The sequence below is a fragment of the Nothobranchius furzeri genome, chromosome 5 (assembly GCF_043380555.1).
Source record: "Nothobranchius furzeri strain GRZ-AD chromosome 5, NfurGRZ-RIMD1, whole genome shotgun sequence".
NCBI lineage: Eukaryota > Metazoa > Chordata > Actinopteri > Cyprinodontiformes > Nothobranchiidae > Nothobranchius > Nothobranchius furzeri.
This window is the reverse complement of record NC_091745.1, coordinates 36,517,496-36,535,576: the sequence shown is the minus strand read 5'-3', so window position 1 is coordinate 36,535,576 and position 18,081 is coordinate 36,517,496. Positions and strand designations below refer to the sequence as shown.

The 18,081-nt window shown below is 43.7% G+C and overlaps 1 protein-coding gene across 3 annotated transcripts; it reads left to right on the top strand.

Annotated features, from left to right (window-relative positions):
* Positions 1 to 593: 593 nt before the first annotated feature.
* On the top strand, positions 594 to 16,536 carry rxrbb (retinoid x receptor, beta b). 3 transcript variants are annotated; one of them, XM_054740319.2, is made up of 11 exons: positions 594 to 739; positions 1,800 to 2,005; positions 3,403 to 3,556; positions 3,681 to 3,862; positions 11,597 to 11,764; positions 11,885 to 12,014; positions 14,972 to 15,098; positions 15,292 to 15,333; positions 15,417 to 15,508; positions 15,593 to 15,698; positions 15,785 to 16,536. In XM_054740319.2, exons 2-11 carry the CDS (start codon positions 1,865 to 1,867, stop codon positions 15,930 to 15,932), a joined length of 1,290 nt encoding a protein of 429 aa, XP_054596294.1. In that variant the 5' UTR covers positions 594 to 739; positions 1,800 to 1,864; the 3' UTR covers positions 15,933 to 16,536. The 3 variants fall into 3 exon arrangements, with proteins under 3 accessions (XP_054596294.1, XP_015804504.1, XP_054596293.1); XM_015949018.3 differs by having other exon boundaries at positions 603 to 743; positions 3,681 to 3,860; positions 11,604 to 11,764; XM_054740318.2 differs by having other exon boundaries at positions 603 to 743.
* Positions 16,537 to 18,081: the final 1,545 nt, after the last annotated feature.

Genomic DNA, 18,081 nt, shown 5'->3' with positions numbered 1-18,081 from the left:
TTTTAAAATAGAGACAGCATTTGTCAGTTCACAGGGGTTCTCATTCATTTAAAACTACATTATTAAAACAAGGAGGTGTTTCCAAAGCTGTAGGAAAACAATCACACAATAACAGACACTTGGATTGTGGAATAGAACTACTGAGCCTAATCCGTGGTGCAAGAACAGGTTGTGCAATATCTTCCATCTGTCAAAAGCAGAAAAAACATTCCAGCTCTTATTGTAGGTGTGGCTGTCCCAGAAAATTGCTCACATTAAATAGTTTGTCATGAGTGGAGTACTCAAAAGTAACACTGGTTGTTTTAAATGTAAAGCTTTTTACAACCTAATGTAATCCACCACACCATTATCACATCACACCCAAGTCTTTGGAGAAGAACTTTATTTGTGGTAAATCGTCAGTAACCCTGCAGCTCTTTGATGGTGTTTGATCTGGACTATACTTGAAAAGCTAACCTAAAATAGATCGATATATGGGGTTAAGTTGGATTTAGTTTCGATTTTTAATGCAGATTATTTGCCAAACATCATAGATGTCACATGGCAGCGTTGTTATGGGTGGTCCCGTGAGACATTTTGGCTCTGCTGGTTAATGGCGCTGAGCCAACATGGCCTGTAAACAACAACAGCGTCAAAGTGAAGTAAACTGATCCGCGTCTCGGGCTCTTCTCTGGCGCTTTTTTTAATTACAAAACGATGAAATGAGGTGATTTTTAGCGATGCGTCGAAAGTGCATATGGTAGGTAAGTGCTAGCTCAAAAGAATCATTAGGTACATTTGTCAACAAGACTTTTCTGGAGCTGTCGCTGAGCATCCGGCTAACGTTAGCTTTATTAGCTAACTTACCCTTAATTGAAGCTAACGCGCTAACCTTTTAGGGAGAAATGCTCTAGTTTGGTCGAGTTATTTCATCCGTTTGTTGACTTTTTAATCGTATTTTAACTTTCCAAACGGGGTGTGTGCATGGTTATATTTGCATTTACGGGTAAAAGAAAAATACTCGGACAAGCTATAGACAAAGCTAACGCTAGTCACGGACTTGCGAGCAGTCATGCTTTTGCAGCTAGGTAGCCATTAGGAAAAGCAGCCGAAATGGGTTCATTATACGTTTTGGATGGATCTTAAAGCACTACTTTCACGTTAGTCGTTCGGACACTCGGAAATACCGTGTTTTACAGGACTGCGTTAATATAATGTTATTGCGTATTTCTAGCAGCCTTTAGCAAACACTCAACGTTGCCAAAACTAAAGGAAACAAGCAGCCCACGATGCGTTTAACCTTTCTATTGCTTAGTTCTAATAGAAATGTAATGCCGCGGGCTTTTACATCCACACACTTGACAATATTATTCAGATTTCGTGCCGTTTAGCACGTTTTGATTGGAGCGATCGCTAACGTATGTTGCGGGCCATATCATGTTTAGCCCGTTGAGTAAATATTTGTGTGGATTAAAACATTTATTGTTTCTTGTTCAATGTTGCGGAAAACGTGGCCCAGTCAACCTGAATTGTTTTGGTGATTAGCAGCCAGGTGTTCTGTGCAGCAGACATTTTGCTGGTGTAAGTTTAAAAAACGCGAGGAATGAATAAAACAATATCATGTCTCACTCATCGCTGTGAGCAGTCAGGTCTTCTGAGCTAAAATGGCTGAGGATTATTTTGGCAGCAAAACCTTTTGGTAGATTCTATATGCTCAACATTGGATCCTTTTCTAAAGGAAAATGTCCTTAAAACAATCACATCTTTTGTTTAAATACCCTGTTTAAGTGTTTACTAACACCCTCATGTGCTGTCCTCAGATTGATATCCCCCAGACAGGACATCATCATCATCATCATCATCTTCAGTGGGCAGCTCACACGCCATGTCCGCACAGCCTCCTAATAGTTCAGCCTCAAACAGCCCCAGCAGCATCTTAAGTTGTCCATTTTCAGTGATCAGCCCCTCTCTCAACTCCCCAGTGGTCTCCCCCTCACTGGGATTTGGACCCATCAACAGCAGTCAGGTAATTACTAAACATTAGTGCATGCAGGTTATTTAATGATCTACTTAATTATTGCATTGCTAGATAAACCCTCAACTGGAGGGTTCTAATTCCTGATTAAACCACGCGGCATAAGCACACTAATGGTTAAATGCACTGCTTTTCTTCCAGTTCTCACGGTGCTTGTGTGTAACCAAGGTGGTCTGTAGGGCTGCACGATTATGGCAAAAATGATAAATAGGATCATTTTGACAGAAATTGAGATCATTATTATTTAAGATGATATTTAATTAATGTGGAGTTTTATTTATTTATTTACTCATAATAAACTCATGTCATAAAATTGCAGAGGACACAATCAGAGGAAAATAAATGAAGAAAAGAAAGAAACAAGATGACCACAGACACAATTACTGATCATTATTAGCTCATAGTTTATGACCAAAAGGCTATAGGCTGAATTTTAACTTAATTTAAGCGTACTCACTTCATACCCAATTTAATAAAACAAACACTGCAAATTTTGACAACAAATAATATAAAAAAAAAATAAACACCTATGTTGTAGTGAACTTCTAAAACCTGCTGCATAATAATTATGTAGCCTTCTCCAGCGGTGCCGTAGGGTAGTGTGTACTGTAGCACGATGCAACGGGACGCACAGAGAGATTGGAAGGGTGGCATGAGAACGTGTGGAGACAGTCGAATGCCTGTCTCGCGCTCATCTTGCGAGAGTTTGCAGCCCTGATAAACTATGAGTCACTTCAGACATGGCTCGCTATGATTTAATTTTGTTTAGCTTGTAAAAGAACTTTATAGCGAGTGAGGTCCACCGAGAAAGGGTTATGATTGGTCTGTCTATGTAACGTGGTCCTGCTGCACATGCACACATCATTCCCATCCTAATGTCCAGAGGGACGGCCCAGAGAGCAGGCATATAGTTGAATCTCAGATAGAGGAGGAGCAATGTGGTTTTTGTCCTGGCAGTGGAACTGTGGACCAACGCTTTACCTTTTCTAGGGTTAATGGAGGGGTCATGTGAGTTTGCCCAACCAATCCACAGGCGTTTTGCCAACCTGCAGTGAATATCATCAACAAAGTTGTACAGAAAGTAACTAAGGGTCCTCCGAAATGTTGTCTGGTTGTGTGCTGTGTGTCTTTAGGAAAAAAGGTCAGGAAGGGGGTCTGAAAAGTTTTTAAAATAGCAACAAAGTTGTTAAGTTGGCTACACTGTGGGAGGTGTGCTTGATTTGTAACTTGCAGCAGCTCAGGAGGGAGGAGCAGATAATCAGCTTCCTTTGTTTATTGAATCATTCTAAACCCAGATTGTAATTGTGATTAAAATTTGATTAATTGTGCAGTCCTAGTGGTTAGGACAGCATTCCCATGTTTTATTTGACTGCACTTTGTGTTTCCAGATATCCTCTTCAGCACCCATATCCGGGATGCATTCAGTCAGCAGCTCAGAAGATATCAAGCCTCCATTTGGCCTCAGGCCCATGCAGTCCCAGAGCCCGGGAGTAATGACGTCCCAGAAACGACTGTGTGTGATCTGTGGTGACCGCTCCTCTGGTGAGTGATTTACCTAAGAAAAGCACAACATTTTCTCTTCATGATTTCCCCTGTCATTTGTCGGACTTACCTTTTTCCCAACGTTCAAGAGCATCATCGTAAGTTTAACTTGTGTGATTTCCAGGCAAACACTATGGGGTGTACAGCTGCGAGGGTTGCAAAGGTTTCTTCAAACGAACTGTACGCAAAGACCTGAGCTACACCTGCAGGGATAATAAAGAGTGCCTGGTCGACAAACGCCAGCGCAATCGCTGCCAGTACTGCCGCTACCAGAAGTGCCTGGCTATGGGCATGAAGAGAGAAGGTATGCAACGAAAAGCTTCAAACTGAGACCCTACTTGGGTTTTAAACGACTACTGTTGAATTTACACCGAAAACTAGTTTTTTAAAATATCATTTAACAAGTTCTAATCATTTTGTTTTTAAGCTAAATAATTCATGCAGCCAGCGAAACTTTGACAGCTCTTTTCCACCAGTATAGTTTATTGGAGTTGGACTGGATTTTGATGTGGCCAGTCGAGAAGAAAAAGCTTTTTCTGGTGCATCTTTGACACCTTTAGCTGTCTAGAAGTGCAAAACCGATGACGTTTTTTCTGTTTTTTATTTCTGTTGCTCCGGAACAAAGACCAGAGGAAAGGCTGCTGCTGCTGTACACTAGTTTGTGATGACAGACTGCTCTGTCAGGCCGCTTTGGCTCTGTGCCGAGTTTGTGAAATGTGTGGAAAATCTGGTGGATTAAATCTCTGTTGACACAGCAAAGAAAATAATAGCTCTCATTTTAGTAAAGGCTGGAAGGTCAGCGAGAGACACCTTAAAAGCACCTGGTATGTGCTGCGTGTCAGCTCTTACGGCTGCTTTAAAGATGGCTGTTAGGCACATCAAGGTTCATTTTCATCACCAGTCCATTAAGCATCTCTTTAGTTTGACTGTGGGTTTGTCAGTCCCTGACCCCCCAGGGATATTGGCTATTAATGGGACCGATTAAGGAATTTTCAAGAAAAGTCCAAATATTACGTTATGTTAAGTGACAGTGTGACGCAGATCTGTCCAGCTCTATTAATCCTAATTTGACCGTCTATTTTCTATCAGAAGCTAATGCAGGAGTTGGGTGTAGGAGACTATTTTCATGTTCAGCCAGCATGACAATCTCAGAGTGACCGATTATAATCAGAAATAATAATTAAAACATGGTTTTCCAGTGTTCCACACCTTTCACCAGCCTCCTCCAGGCTCCACTTCCTCTCTGAGATTGCTGCATGTCAGCCCGGCACTGCAGGGGTTAAAATGATAAAACACCACGTGAGCTTCTGAAGAGTAGAAAACGTAAAAACGAAATGCCGGGTCCTGAAAACTAAACTAGCTCATCCTGAAAAATCTGACTTTGCTTTTCAGGAGAACGTTTTAGTGGAACTGTTGCATCGGATCCAATCGTATTTAACGATCCCTGATTCGGTTTAAACAATGTGAGGTTTTCACCATCAACATAAAGTTCCCTACCTAAATAAAAGGCCAGTTCCTGGGTTTATCTGAGCATATCCATAAGAGCCGTCTGTTGGAAGACGACTGCTGTAACTATCCCGTTTCAGCTAGCAACAAGTCATTTAACCCTAATTTATTCAGTCAGGCGCTCCCTGTTCCTCAGATAACCACATCAAAGGTCATCGTGTGGTCATGGAAACCGTTGAGATTCTGAGTGGCCAGATGATAGCAGCACCAATAAGCTGATTTTTATTTAGTGCTAAATGTGTTGTTGTTTTTCCGTTATGTGCTGTTATTGACCTGCTGTATGACGCAGCTTTTAGCGACGTGCTTTTATGTCTCCAGACAACCACCCACTGAGAAACCGTTTGTAATTATTTTTGAAACATGATCGGTCACTCTGAGTTTAAAGTGAACACTCTACGTGAAAATGCTCCTCCACCCCGTTTACGGCTGTAGCCGCCGATAGAAAATAGACTGTGAAAAGCTAGGATTAGAAAAGCCGCTCAGATCTATGTCACACTGTAAATTAGCATCCATGGACTCTTGCATCGGGGCTCACGATGGGGAAGGCAGCATCTGGGGCTTCATTTATCAAACGTTCATAGAAACTGTCTCTATTCTTTCCTACGAATGAAATATAGATGTCCATATAAACGGCCAAAATCCTGATTTCTGAAGCATGCGGTAGCCACTCGTACGCATGTTCCTCCACAAGCGAATGACGATAAATCCTGCCTGTGCTCATGTCCGTTCACCACCATTTGGGCAGCAGTAGCTCAACAGGTTGAGCGGGTTGTCTAGTAATCGGAAGGTTGCAGGTTCGATCCCGGCTGCGGACAGAGAATTCTGCTGTTGTGTCCTTGGGCAAGACACTTAACCCACCTTGCCTGCTGGTGGTGGTCGGAGGGACCGGTAGCGCCTGTGCTCGTCAGCCTCGCCTCTGTCAGTGCGCCCCAGGGCAGCTGTAGCTACATTGTAGCTCATCCCCACCAGTGTGTAAATGTGTGTGTGAATGGATGAATGATACACTGAAGTGTAAAGCGCTTTGGAGTCCTTACTCTGAGAGGCGCTATACAAGTGCGGGTCATTTATCATTTGCATACAGAAACACCCACAATTAACCATAGCAGATCAGAGTGCTCACGGAGGACACATTCACTCCGGATGGCATGCTCTGCTAAATCCTCCAATAACACAAGATCAGCCATGCAGCAATGATAAAATCCTGTCAGTCGCAGGAGTCTCTTATAGGTTTCTACTCCAGTTATGATGTTTTTCCACAGATATAATTACTTACTGGGTAAAAATGTCACACGTGGATGACAGACCTTCAGTGTTGCGGTTCCCCTTTTCTTCCACATGCATGGTTAGAGCTAGGGTTGGGCATCGTTTCATTTTGGAAGATTCCTATTCTGGTTCCAATTCCTCATTTCGATTCCGGTTCCTATCGATTCCTGATTCCAATTCTTTGAAGACATGACATGTGTTACATGAGCCAGCTAACCACGGGTCCTACTGGATGAAATAATCTTAACTTCAACATGAATTTTAACTCTATGAACAACAACATCACCTTCATGTAGACACAAACATGTTTTGGAGAAAAAAGAAAAAGACTTGCAGCACCACCAGTGTGTTTGTTTCTGACCACAACCAAAGTGTGGAAGAAGCCTCTGGGATGAGAGGCTAAATGTCTCCAACATATCCAGAAACGTGCAGCTGTTTTCAGCTAAAACTCTCAGGATGATCATGTCCAGGATGACTGAGAACTACACCTCCGTGCTGCAGCAGCGTTCAGTCACAACAGGAAGTGAAACTTAAATGTAGCTGCTGTCAGTAACAATCTAACAGGTTTAAACATTAAAACTCAGAGAAGCTGCTCTAGCATGATGACTTTAATTATTCTACAGGTTATTGTTCAGCCTTCTGACGCTCTCACACACACACACACACACACCCACGAGTGTTAGTGAGTGGCTGCGTCTGACTGCTGACGCTCTGTGTGTGTTTTTATTTCTGCAGTGAGACAAACTCACCTCACACCGTCCAGAGTTTGTTCTTTAAAGCTTCTATTAAATCCACCATGTTGACGTATTTAACACGTTTCCTGTACGCTGCAGGAGTTAAAGTTTACATAATGGAGTAAAAGTTTGGCAGAAACGTTTGTTTATATTTGGGTGGGGTGAGGGGGGATTCGTGCTGCACACACACAGCTGGTGTGATCAGCTCTGAACAGCATTGATCACAATTTACAGATCACGTTCATTTTTCATGGAGATCGGCCGCGGATTCCTCTTCCGGTTGACATTCTTGGAATCGAAACTAGGAATTGAAATAAAAAACTTGGAACGATTCTGGGAAAAACTAACAGTTGGTCCCGGTTCCAATCGATGCTCGATGTCCAACCCTAGTTAGAGCTGTCCTTATATTTAGGAACATTTTGATGCACAAGTAAATAATGGTGAATACCACATGATGCGATAAAATACGCACAGATCTGTGCATAAGTACTAGGGATGTGTACTGGTAAAAATCTGGCGATACGATACGTATCACGATACAGGGGAGACGATACGATATATTGCGATACTGAAAGCCAGACGATTGAGCCGAAAATTCCATTAACAGTCCAACTAATACTTAGCATGCTTAACATGAGGTATTTGAAGCAAAACTCAGGGATCTGTATTTCAATGGAGGAAACAACTAATGAATAGTTAATAATCTCTGCCTTATCCAAAGAGGTCATATCAAAAATAAATTAAAAAGGTATTCCCTCCAACACGAACACATTTCAGTGAAATGTCAAGTATTTTTAACATGAATAAAAAATGTAAACCTAATTTCACATTCAGTATTTTTGATTCTAATATCCAACTTTGCAACATCCAAAACAGCACTTTTGATGTCACCTGAAAAAACACTAAACAAAAATAAAGTGCTTGAAAACTTCTTACAGTGAACTGACGAGATAAAGTGCCATTAAAGTAAAGTACAGCACTGCAATTTTGACCAATGGAAGAATATGTGCAACCTGAACAAAATAAATGTACTCTTCTGGCCACATTAATACAAGTACTTCTTTGGTTGAACAATAATACCGGTATGTGCTTTTAACATTTTCAGATCTGAACATATGTTTCCTTGGAGCTCTAAATCTCCAGATTCTTGTGCAGGAACACAAGCCGGTCTACATGCCCAGCTTTCAGGAGGCTTCTCTGTGCAGTCACTATGTCACCGGCAGAGGAGAAGACTCTCTCTGCAGAGACACTTGTGCCAGGAATGCATAGCAAACTCTTTGCTATTTTGGAGAGCTGAGGAGAGACTTGTTCGTGGTTCTTCCACCAACTGAGAGGATTTTCTGTGAGAGGCAAAGGGGCCTCACCTCTACATTTCTTGATCTCACCTGCTGCAAGCTCATTTTCTGATTTTGGTTCAGTATTGTCACTACTAGTAGAGGGAAATGTAGCTCCAAGCAAGTCCACCAAAGCACATGAGGTCCTTGGTCTCTTCGGGGGTGGCAGACTGATGGAAGCACAACTGTCGTTGATGTGAGCATCCTCTGCAACATTCTCCTCCTCCACCTGAAAAACATAATATCAAGCAAATATTAGGGTTAAACCTCATACTAATCTGCATTATATATGTAAATATTTATTCTAAGTAAATTCAATAAGTTATTTACTTACATTTTTTTTATCATGCCAACCACTGCCTCCAACAGTCTGGTATAGAAGTTCCTGGTCTCTGCTTCAGACAGGAAGGGCAGGCCCTTAAACCGAGGACCAACAGCTGAGGCCATGTGTAATGTCTCCTTTTCACTGGCATATCTTTTCCCCAGATCTTCTGCAACGGCAGCCTTTATGTCCCTAACTGTTGGTGTATCATCATGGCTTTCTTGTGCACCCATCATGAGCTTGGCATGAAGAGGAGCAATGACAGACAGTGTTGGCACGCTCTCTTCTGACATCACCAAGGTGGCGTCCATCATCGGTTTGAGTGCCCTGACAACTTGTTCTGCACACATGATGTCAGACTCATTTAATGTGAAGACTTCTTTTGCACTCCTCCTGACGTCTGGAGAAAGCAAAGCTGCACAGATGGCTGGTTGCTGTTCTAAAAAGCATTCTATCATGTCATAAGAGCTGTTCCATCTGGTCATTATGTCCGTGGTCAGTCTGTGAGCTGGTAACTGAAGGAGGCGCTGTTTCTGCTTCAACTGATCGCTGGCTGTGGTGCTGCGTCTGAAAAAAGCCTGTTACACGTCTGACACTCCCCAGAAGTCGAATCACAGATTGTTTTTAGTGCTTTCTGGGAGGCAAGATTCAGACTGTGTGCAAAACATTGTATGTGCGTCATGCCTGCGAGTCTGGCCGCGACAGCCATGTTTGTTACAATAACGACTTTCTTTGTGTTCAACCCCCATTCAGTCACGGTCTCCTTCAGTAATGCTGCAATGTGTTCACCTGTGTGAGTTTCATGCATGGCTTGGGTTTGTGATACATGAGACTGAAGGATCCACTCGTCATTTATGTGATGTGCTGTAAGAGTAACGTACGATTCAGTAGCTCTAGACGTCCAAGCATCGCACGTTAAAGCGACCGTCTCTGCTGAGCCGAGAGAGTCCAGGACTGTTGCTTTGGCTTCGTTGTACAAGTTTGGAAGAGCGATGTCCGTGATGTGTTGTCGTGAAGGAACGGCGTAACGCGGCTCCAACGTTTTAATCATATTACGAAATCCTTTATTCTCCACAACACTCAGGGGTCGCATGTCTCTGCAAATAAAAACATGAACTGATTTTGTTATCTTGACTGCACGAGTTGAAGTCGCTGGTAGTTTTGAAGTGTTAACTTCCTCTGTAGTCCATCACCGAGCTTCGTTTTAAGCGTAGCATTTGATGCTACATCGCTATGGTGTCTGGCCATGTGTTCTCGCAGATTTGTCGTATTACCACAGTATTTGAGCCCGGCGCTGCAGAGTTTGCAGATTGCATGGCTCTTGTCAAAGTCATTACTGCCTTCTTTTGTCTTGAATCCAAAATAACTCCACACATCAGCTTTGAAAGCCGAAGGCAGGTACTTATGTGAGGAAAACGAAAGAAAGTAAATAAATGTTCTGTGATCAGTATAATTTGACACAACCACAGCAAACATGCTTTCTCGACAATCCTTGTTATTGTGTGTGAAGAGAAAGTGTAGAGATTAAAACGGACGTGTGTTAATAGGGAAATGGCTGGCGAGCCATGTTTGCGCATGCACTGTGAGCGGTTCTGGTGCTGTTTGGACCGCAGCCGCTTGCAGCACTTCTTCAGCAGTTATCCTCCTAGTTGCCAGGCCAGTAGATTCTCGCAGGAGTGGAAAATCGGCTCAGGTTGTTTACTGTGAAGTACAGTTGAAGTGCCGACAGGTCTTTCATATTTTATAACATGCTTGTTGATATAATGGTTTACAAACACAAAAGGGTCATTTATTAGAGTACTTTATTAATCGATAAAGATTCAATAGAGTACTCTATTACAAAAATATTCGGTAGCTGCAGCCCTAGTTGGCACAGATGTCAGCGTATCGTTATTGGTTCAGCAATGACTGATGTCACTGATCAGCACCAAAAAGCATCCACACTAATATTAATACCACTAAAAGTTTCATCCTGTTGAAGTACGGCACCATAATCCATCCAGAGGATGAGCGCAGCTGCATGATGTGGCGTCCAGTGAACGGAAGACCTTTTGCAGCGCTCTGTGAGCCACTAAAGCCCGTTGAATGACGTTGTTGTGGGGCGAATTCAGTTTCTCGGTGTTGGGAGTTTAGTAAAGGCAATTTTAAAGCAACGCCATCGATTTTTGGACGATGTCTTCTGATGTCATTTCCTACTGAGTTACAACCAATCAGAGAGAGCTAACCAGAGGTTCTGCTCAGCTTCTCAACCAGGCCATACTGAGAACCTACCCCTGTTCAGGTACGCCAGAGGTTCTGGAAAACAGCCCGTTCAGCCGACCCGGCGAAGTGGAGGCGCACGCATGCTGGGAAGTTCTGGTAAATTTACCCTGAAGTTCCAATAGTGGAAACATGCCTCGTGTCTAGAAGCTAACTGTTAGCATTAGCAACTCCACAACACAGCAGGACTGTTCCAGGCTTGTGTTATTTGTGAAGACGTAACATCAACATTGCAGAGCAAACGGAGTCAGTTGTAGAGTCACGTCGCTGTTGGCCAATCAGAGGTGAGATGTCTGAGAATCCTGAGGCCTTCTGCTCCCCTCTCACCAAACTACCTTCTACCTCCTGAAACAGGAGAGCTTTTTCCCTTGCAAGGCCTCCATTTATACCAGAGACCAGTTTAAATGTATTGGAAACAAAACATAGTGAACATGTCGGTTCATTCTAGATTATATTAATCTGACATCTGAAGTTTTTACACTCTCAATCCTCGATTTAAAAAAACTTCCACAGATCACCAAACTTCTTTAGAAGCAAAGTTAGACGTAAAGCTTTCGGTACAGAAAACGTTTGACTCTAGCATCAATCTAAAATTCTGTTCTGTATCTTTCGTGCTTTATGTGTTGCAGCGGTCCAGGAGGAGCGCCAAAGGAACCGAGAGCGTGAAGGGGAGCTGGAGTTCAGTGGAGCCGTAAACGACGAGATGCCCGTGGAGAAGATCCTGGAGGCGGAGACGGCTGTGGACATGAGGACTGAACTCCACTCCGATGGAGGTTCAGCAGGAAACTCTGTGAGTGTTAGGAGCATGGATGTCCGGAGTACAAAAATGACTTGATAGAGCTTTGAAATATGTTTTTAAAATCTTTTTGTGTTATCAGGAAGTCATGATGTGTTTCCTTCTTTGGTTTAGCCCCATGATGCTGTGTCCAACATCTGTCAGACTGCAGACAAACAGCTGTTTGCTCTGGTCGAGTGGGCAAAGAGAATCCCTCATTTTTCTGAACTGCCTCTAGATGATCAAGTCATCCTTCTGCGTGCAGGTAGGAACCAACGTGTGAAGGGTCTGCATGCCCACAGAGCATCTGTTTCTACGCGTCTTCACAGGAGCTCTTACCCCCAAATTCCACTACCTCCGCTCCGCTCCGACACGAACGCCGGAGCAAAATCGGTCCCGTTCTAGTCAATCAGAGCAATTCCACTACTGCGGCCGTGCTCCGGCCGTGCGCCGCCCTCTGTTCCGGCGTCCGGCAAAAATAGAATCGATCCTATTTTTGCCGGACGCCGGAGCACCTCCGCAGTAAATGGACAGAAATCACAATGGCCCAACAGGAAAAGGAGCAAGCACAACTTCCTTTTTTCACAATAAATCGATAAACAAAAGGCGTTTTTTGTTTCATATGCACAGGTTTAACAACTTTTAACAACTATCAATGGCGGCTGAAGTTTAAATGCACAAAATTAAGCCATAAATACAGTTTCCACTATCAAAGTAGTCACACTTTGTTGATCCAAACACTGCTGATCTCTCAACACACATGATGGGCAGATTAAACAGTTCATGCCGATGCTTCTCCCACACAACGGGTGTTTGGATCTAACTTCCGCGTTTATTGCTCGGACTGTATCGCAAGATCTTGAAAATCCCGCGCATGCTTGTTTGCCCACCTCAGGTCTCCGCACCGGAGCGGAGCCGTTGTAGAGCGGGTACCAAGAAAAATTGAGTTCGGAAGCGAGCGGCTGCGGAAGGCGGGGGCGGACCGCAGCGGAGCGGAGGTAGTGGAATTTGGGTGTTAGGCCACGTTCACACTGCAGGCCACGATGCTCAAACCCAGGTTTTTTGAGTAAATCCAGTTTATTTGTGTGGTTCTTCACGTTATGACTGAAATACAACATTAAACTTTCTCCAGTGTGAACGCGTTATCGCCCCAAAGTGACCAGCATGCACAAGAAGTCACACTCAGGAGAGGTGGAGTTGTGATGTGAAGCCTTCACTGACGGTTCATCCACAGGATCGGGCTCACACCTGTTAATTCTGGTTTTCAGCTGGAAAACGAAACCATTTTACTCCTTATTCCCGCCATCTTCCCCAATTATTTTTCACCGAAAATTTTCGGTATTACGTTCATTCACGGAGACCCCCCCGCTCTCACAGAGACCCCCACCCCTCCCTTCACGGAGACTGATACCATTGAGATGCTTGGCCCCTCCCGCTCCTGTTCTCTGGCTGTCCTGTGTTTTTAATTCCAAAACCGAATCCGTGTGTCAGCGCTTCTCCTCAGGAGCACCGACACACGACGCTCACCTCCGCTGACTCAGTGACGTAGGAGACTGGTGTAATGCGACGTGACCGTTCAGACCACTTTCATAAACATCAGATATGTATCAGAATCAGTACCGCATATGAAAGTGACATGGATCAGATTACAAAAAATTGGATCTGTGCTGTTCAGACTTTCATAACAACATCAGATATGGGTTGCATGTGGGGAAGAAACTCAGATTTGAGGCGCTTTTGCCTGTAGTGTGACCGTAGCCTTAGCCTCAGGTAACAAACCTGATGTGTCACACCTAGCGATGCACCAAAATGAAGGTTCTTGGCCAAAACCAAAAATGAGGAAACCGAGGCCCAAAACCGAAACACCGAAAGTTATTATTACGTTAGTGATTGGAACCAAAGCATTAGCAGGACTGTAAAATGAACACTAGTGCCAAAGTCACAATATTGCGTTTAACGAGCCCAATATAAAGTTTTTACTTTACACCAGATGATCGTGGAAATGTGTAACTTCAGTCTGAGCAACACTTTTGGGTGTTTCTGTTGAAACTTTTGGAGTCTTTGGAGCTTAAAAACCCGACTGAGGAGAGGAGGTGAGCGGAGCTCACTGAGGGTGAATATGATGCATTAGAGCAGAATCTGCTGACAGGTCTGTCCTTTGTTGACAAAGCTCTTTGTCTGCTAATGGATTACTCTGATTCTGAAGAGGAATATTCACCTCTGGTGAAGATTTTCTCTTGTCCAGCAGCAACAGAGTCCGTGTGCCTCATGGGAGTAAACACGCTTCACACACATGATCCAAAGCTTCTTTCACCGCGTTCAGGACATGGTGGGTGTAGAAAGGATGATAAAAGCACCGCTAATGGTGACAAACGTAGGGGGAATGTAGAGAGAACAAACGCCGGGCGGCAAATGTGAAAGTAAAAATGCGTCACGTATTTGATATTCCAGCGTTTGTAATAAAACAGCATTACTAAAAGGCCAAACCTGGCTTTTGAAATCGGTACGTATGAATGATTTCTATGAAGCAAAGAGCAAGTTGCCTTATGAGGGATGAAGCTAAAATGGTCTGTTTTGTCCTTGTTGTTTCTGCCATTTAGGTTTTTCCGACCGGAAACCGAAAAAGCACTTTTGGATCATTTATGGCCAGAAACGTTTGGTGTCTGAATTTTCAGTGCATCTCTAGTCACTAGCCTGACTATAACCCCGCCCCCTGAGGATTCTAACCGAGCCAATCAGCACTGAGCAGCGTACGTCACACATCACAACGCTCAGTTTGTCATAAACAACGAAGATGGCGCCTGAAGCAGTTGGCTGCGGCTCTTTCCTCTGCTCTAAATGACTTGGACACGTCTTTAAAACCACAAGTAGAACCGCTAAAAGCCTTTATTCTAAAGAAAGAGTTTTGCGCCGTCGCCAGACGCCGTTTATGACTACAGCTAAACCGCTACAGCGGTACAGTCGGCATTTCCACCTGCTTTCTGATTGGTCGTGTTTGAGCTGGCTAGTCCCGCCCCTCACATGCCTGCCTGTGAGCTACCAGACTAGCTCTCTGTGCAGAATCAAACAGCTACATAGGGGGTGTTCCTCTCCGACATCGCTCTAATGATTCTGTAGATCTGGTCTCGGCTGCTTTCATTCCAACCTTCTGTCAGTTTTGAACAGATCCCATCATAAAGAAAGAAGTTTTAACTTCTCACGAGTGTGTGTTTGTTTTCTCAGGGTGGAACGAGCTCCTGATTGCTTCGTTCTCCCACCGCTCGATTCCTCTGAAGGACGGAGCCCTCTTGGCGTCCGAGCTGCAGCGTGACAGTGCACACATGGCAGGAGTTGGAGCCATTTTTGATAGGTGAGATAATAAAATACACATTTCTGCTGTATTTTTAATCCAATTTCACAATGTTAGCTGCTTTTGCCAAAATAAAGGAAGAATAATGTTGGACCACCCTGGTTTTCATCTAGAGTTGCATTGGAAATGAAAGTGAGAGCTTTTTTAATCCTGGGTGTTTGTTTATTCTGCTTTTGGAATGATGTTATTGCAGGGAGAGTGTGCAGAGTGCAGAAGTCGGGGCCATATTTGACAGGTATTGTTGCAGTTTAGCTGTATGACGTGTGTTTGAAGTTAACATTTGTGTACATTCATTATGAAATACTTTGTCAAAAACAGGGTTCTCACTGAGCTTGTTAACAAAATGAGAGATATGCAAATGGACAAAACAGAGCTGGGTTGTCTCCGTGCTATCGTCCTGTTTAACCCAGGTAGCATCTTTCAGTCGTTCATCTTGGATGCACAGCTTGGTGTGTAGCCTCTAATCAGAACCCCTTTTCTGACTGTGCCACCAGATGCTAAAGGGCTCTCCAGCACAACCGAGGTGGAGCTCCTCAGAGAAAAGGTCTATGCATCACTGGAGTCTTACTGCAAGCAGAAGTATCCAGAGCAGCAGGGCAGGTGAAGTCTGACTGTGATGCTGAGCTAACTGGAGACAGATGAATTTATCTGGGTGAGACAAGTAACACACTGTTGTTTTTCTGCAGGTTTGCTAAGCTTCTCCTTCGGTTGCCGGCGCTGCGATCCATAGGCTTGAAGTGCTTGGAGCATCTCTTTTTCTTCAAACTGATCGGTGACACGCCAATTGACACGTTCCTCATGGAAATGCTGGAAGCTCCCCATCAACTGTCTTAGATAGGAAGCTCGTACTGTGGTGTAGATGGCTGGAGTCTGGGAAGTGAGCGTGGGACTGGAGTGGCACTTTAAGTTCTTGTAAGATTCGTCAGTTTGTCTCACTGCTGTCTGCGTTACATTTCAGTGCAGCACAGATCAGCTCTTTAGACCAAACCCAAGGCGTGGCATGACCCATAAGCTGGTGCTATATGCTGTCGTAACTGATAACATAATTATTTTTAAAAACAAACATTTACATATCTGTCTCACAAAAGCTATAATTTGGGTACTCGATTTTCTACGGACTTTTTAAACACCTAAACTCATCCCTTCTTAATGCAAAGGGTGTCCCGAATTGTGAGCATGCAGTAAAGTTGCAGTTTTGTTTCTAAATAAACGGTCATTAAAGCTAGATCTAAAAGTGCATTCTTGTACCGGACAGCGAGCGGGAGCTGCAGCAGAGCGGTGACCCCCCCCCAGACATACACGACAGGTCTAAATTCCCAGCCCTGCTTTTCTGTGCTGGTTGAGGATCAGCTTTACGTGCCGCGCTATTATGGTTGGTGTTTACATCCTTTCCCTAAAACAAATAAATATCAACACTTATGTTTCTGGCCAGACTGTATGTGACACTTGTGATGTTCTGTTTCCAGATACACTCTTAGGTAAACCCCGGGCCTCTGAGTGGCCCGGGGGTGTCTCGTGGTGCTATTTCAGAGAAAATTTGACTATTGGTGACGGTGCAAACCAAACGGCAAACCTAAGAATATGCAAACAAAACGAAGAATTCCTTTGTTCAAAATGTAGCAATATTAGATGAGAAGTGCGTAAGCCTGTCAGTTATTCAGGGGTTCAGCAAAGGAAAGCATGTCCAGTGGAAAGGGAAGACTCCGTTTCTGTAATTTGACTATTCAGCTAGGTACTCTGCAAAGGTTCAGGGGACGCGCACATGGAACCCGTTTGACTGATGATCAGGAAATACAGACCAGCTTCTGGTGTGTCCTTGTTGGTCGTTTTCAGTGGGGATGAAGCAGAATGTGTCTTGGGTTGCGCTGGATTTGCTGAGACCGCTTCAGCTCACTTTTTCTCACTCATTTGTTTTTGCTCCCTCTTCATCCTGTTTTAAAACTAACTTCTTCTTCTTCACCGTGAGGTTTTCGCTGTTATTAAAAGCAACCGTAATCACTTAGATCCGGACCAGCAGGACATCTTTTTAATGGAGACCAGTTGGGTTTGTATGATAGCCACATGGAAACGCTACGTGAACGTATTGGTGTGCTTGTCGTCTATGCTCTTGAATATGAAGTGACTTGAAGCAAGGGGTTTTGTGGACTGAAAGAATAAAGAAGCTTAAGTTTTGCTTGCTTTTTCTTCTCCAGAAGTGTCACTTGTTCTTTTTCCTCCCAGATGAAAATGTCACTTTTTTTTGCCAGAATAACACAAACTGAAGGATGATTAAAAGTCGGTCCCAAAAGTGTTTGAATGAGCCTTTTATTATGACCGTTACATAGTTGTTGCTGTGGGCGTAGACGTGATGGAAGCCTCGGTTTTATAGCACTTAAGTTCCAGTGACATGGCACAGGCAGCAGTTTGAAAGGAAGTTGCTGGTAAATGTAATCACCGCAGGTTCGACTACGCTTGTTTTAGGATGACGTAGAAAAGATTTAGCAAAGTGCACGAAAGCCAAAGTCAGCATCTCACCTTTAAAACCATGCATGGCTGCGTTTTCTTAAATTACATTTAGAATAACACTGTTTTTAATCATCACACTCCCACATGGAAAAACAAAACACAAAGAAGTTGTACACCATCATACAGCATTCCCCTAATTACTTCCACCGCGTGTTTCCTTATTCAGACGGGCCGGGTTCCATCGGTTCTCCTCAGCGGGATTCTGCAAGTGTGAGTCTAAGGTGCTGAAACGTTTCCAGTAAACTACAGATTGTTGTGCTGGTGCCTTGTGATGTTCGTCTTCACGGTTTCTCTCAGTGGCTGCAAATCCGTCACAGTGAAACTTTGTAATTTAATCTTTGATCAGACTCAAAATATGAACGTTAGAAACTCAGTCAAGGCCTCTAGAATGGTCTGAAGCGTGTGTGTGTGTGTGTGCGTGTGTGTGTGTGTGCGCGCGCCCATAGATGGTTGGAGAAAAGACATTACTGATCAAAAC

Excerpts from the sequence above, each read along its gene's own strand:
- rxrbb (XM_054740319.2), top strand. The coding sequence starts at position 1,865 with ATGTCCGCACAGCCTCCTAATAGTTCAGCCTCAAACAGCCCCAGCAGC. Across the intron at positions 2,006-3,402 it reads GACCCATCAACAGCAGTCAG|ATATCCTCTTCAGCACCCAT; the intron begins GTAATTACTAAA and ends TTGTGTTTCCAG. Across the intron at positions 15,699-15,784 it reads TATCCAGAGCAGCAGGGCAG|GTTTGCTAAGCTTCTCCTTC; the intron begins GTGAAGTCTGAC and ends GTTTTTCTGCAG.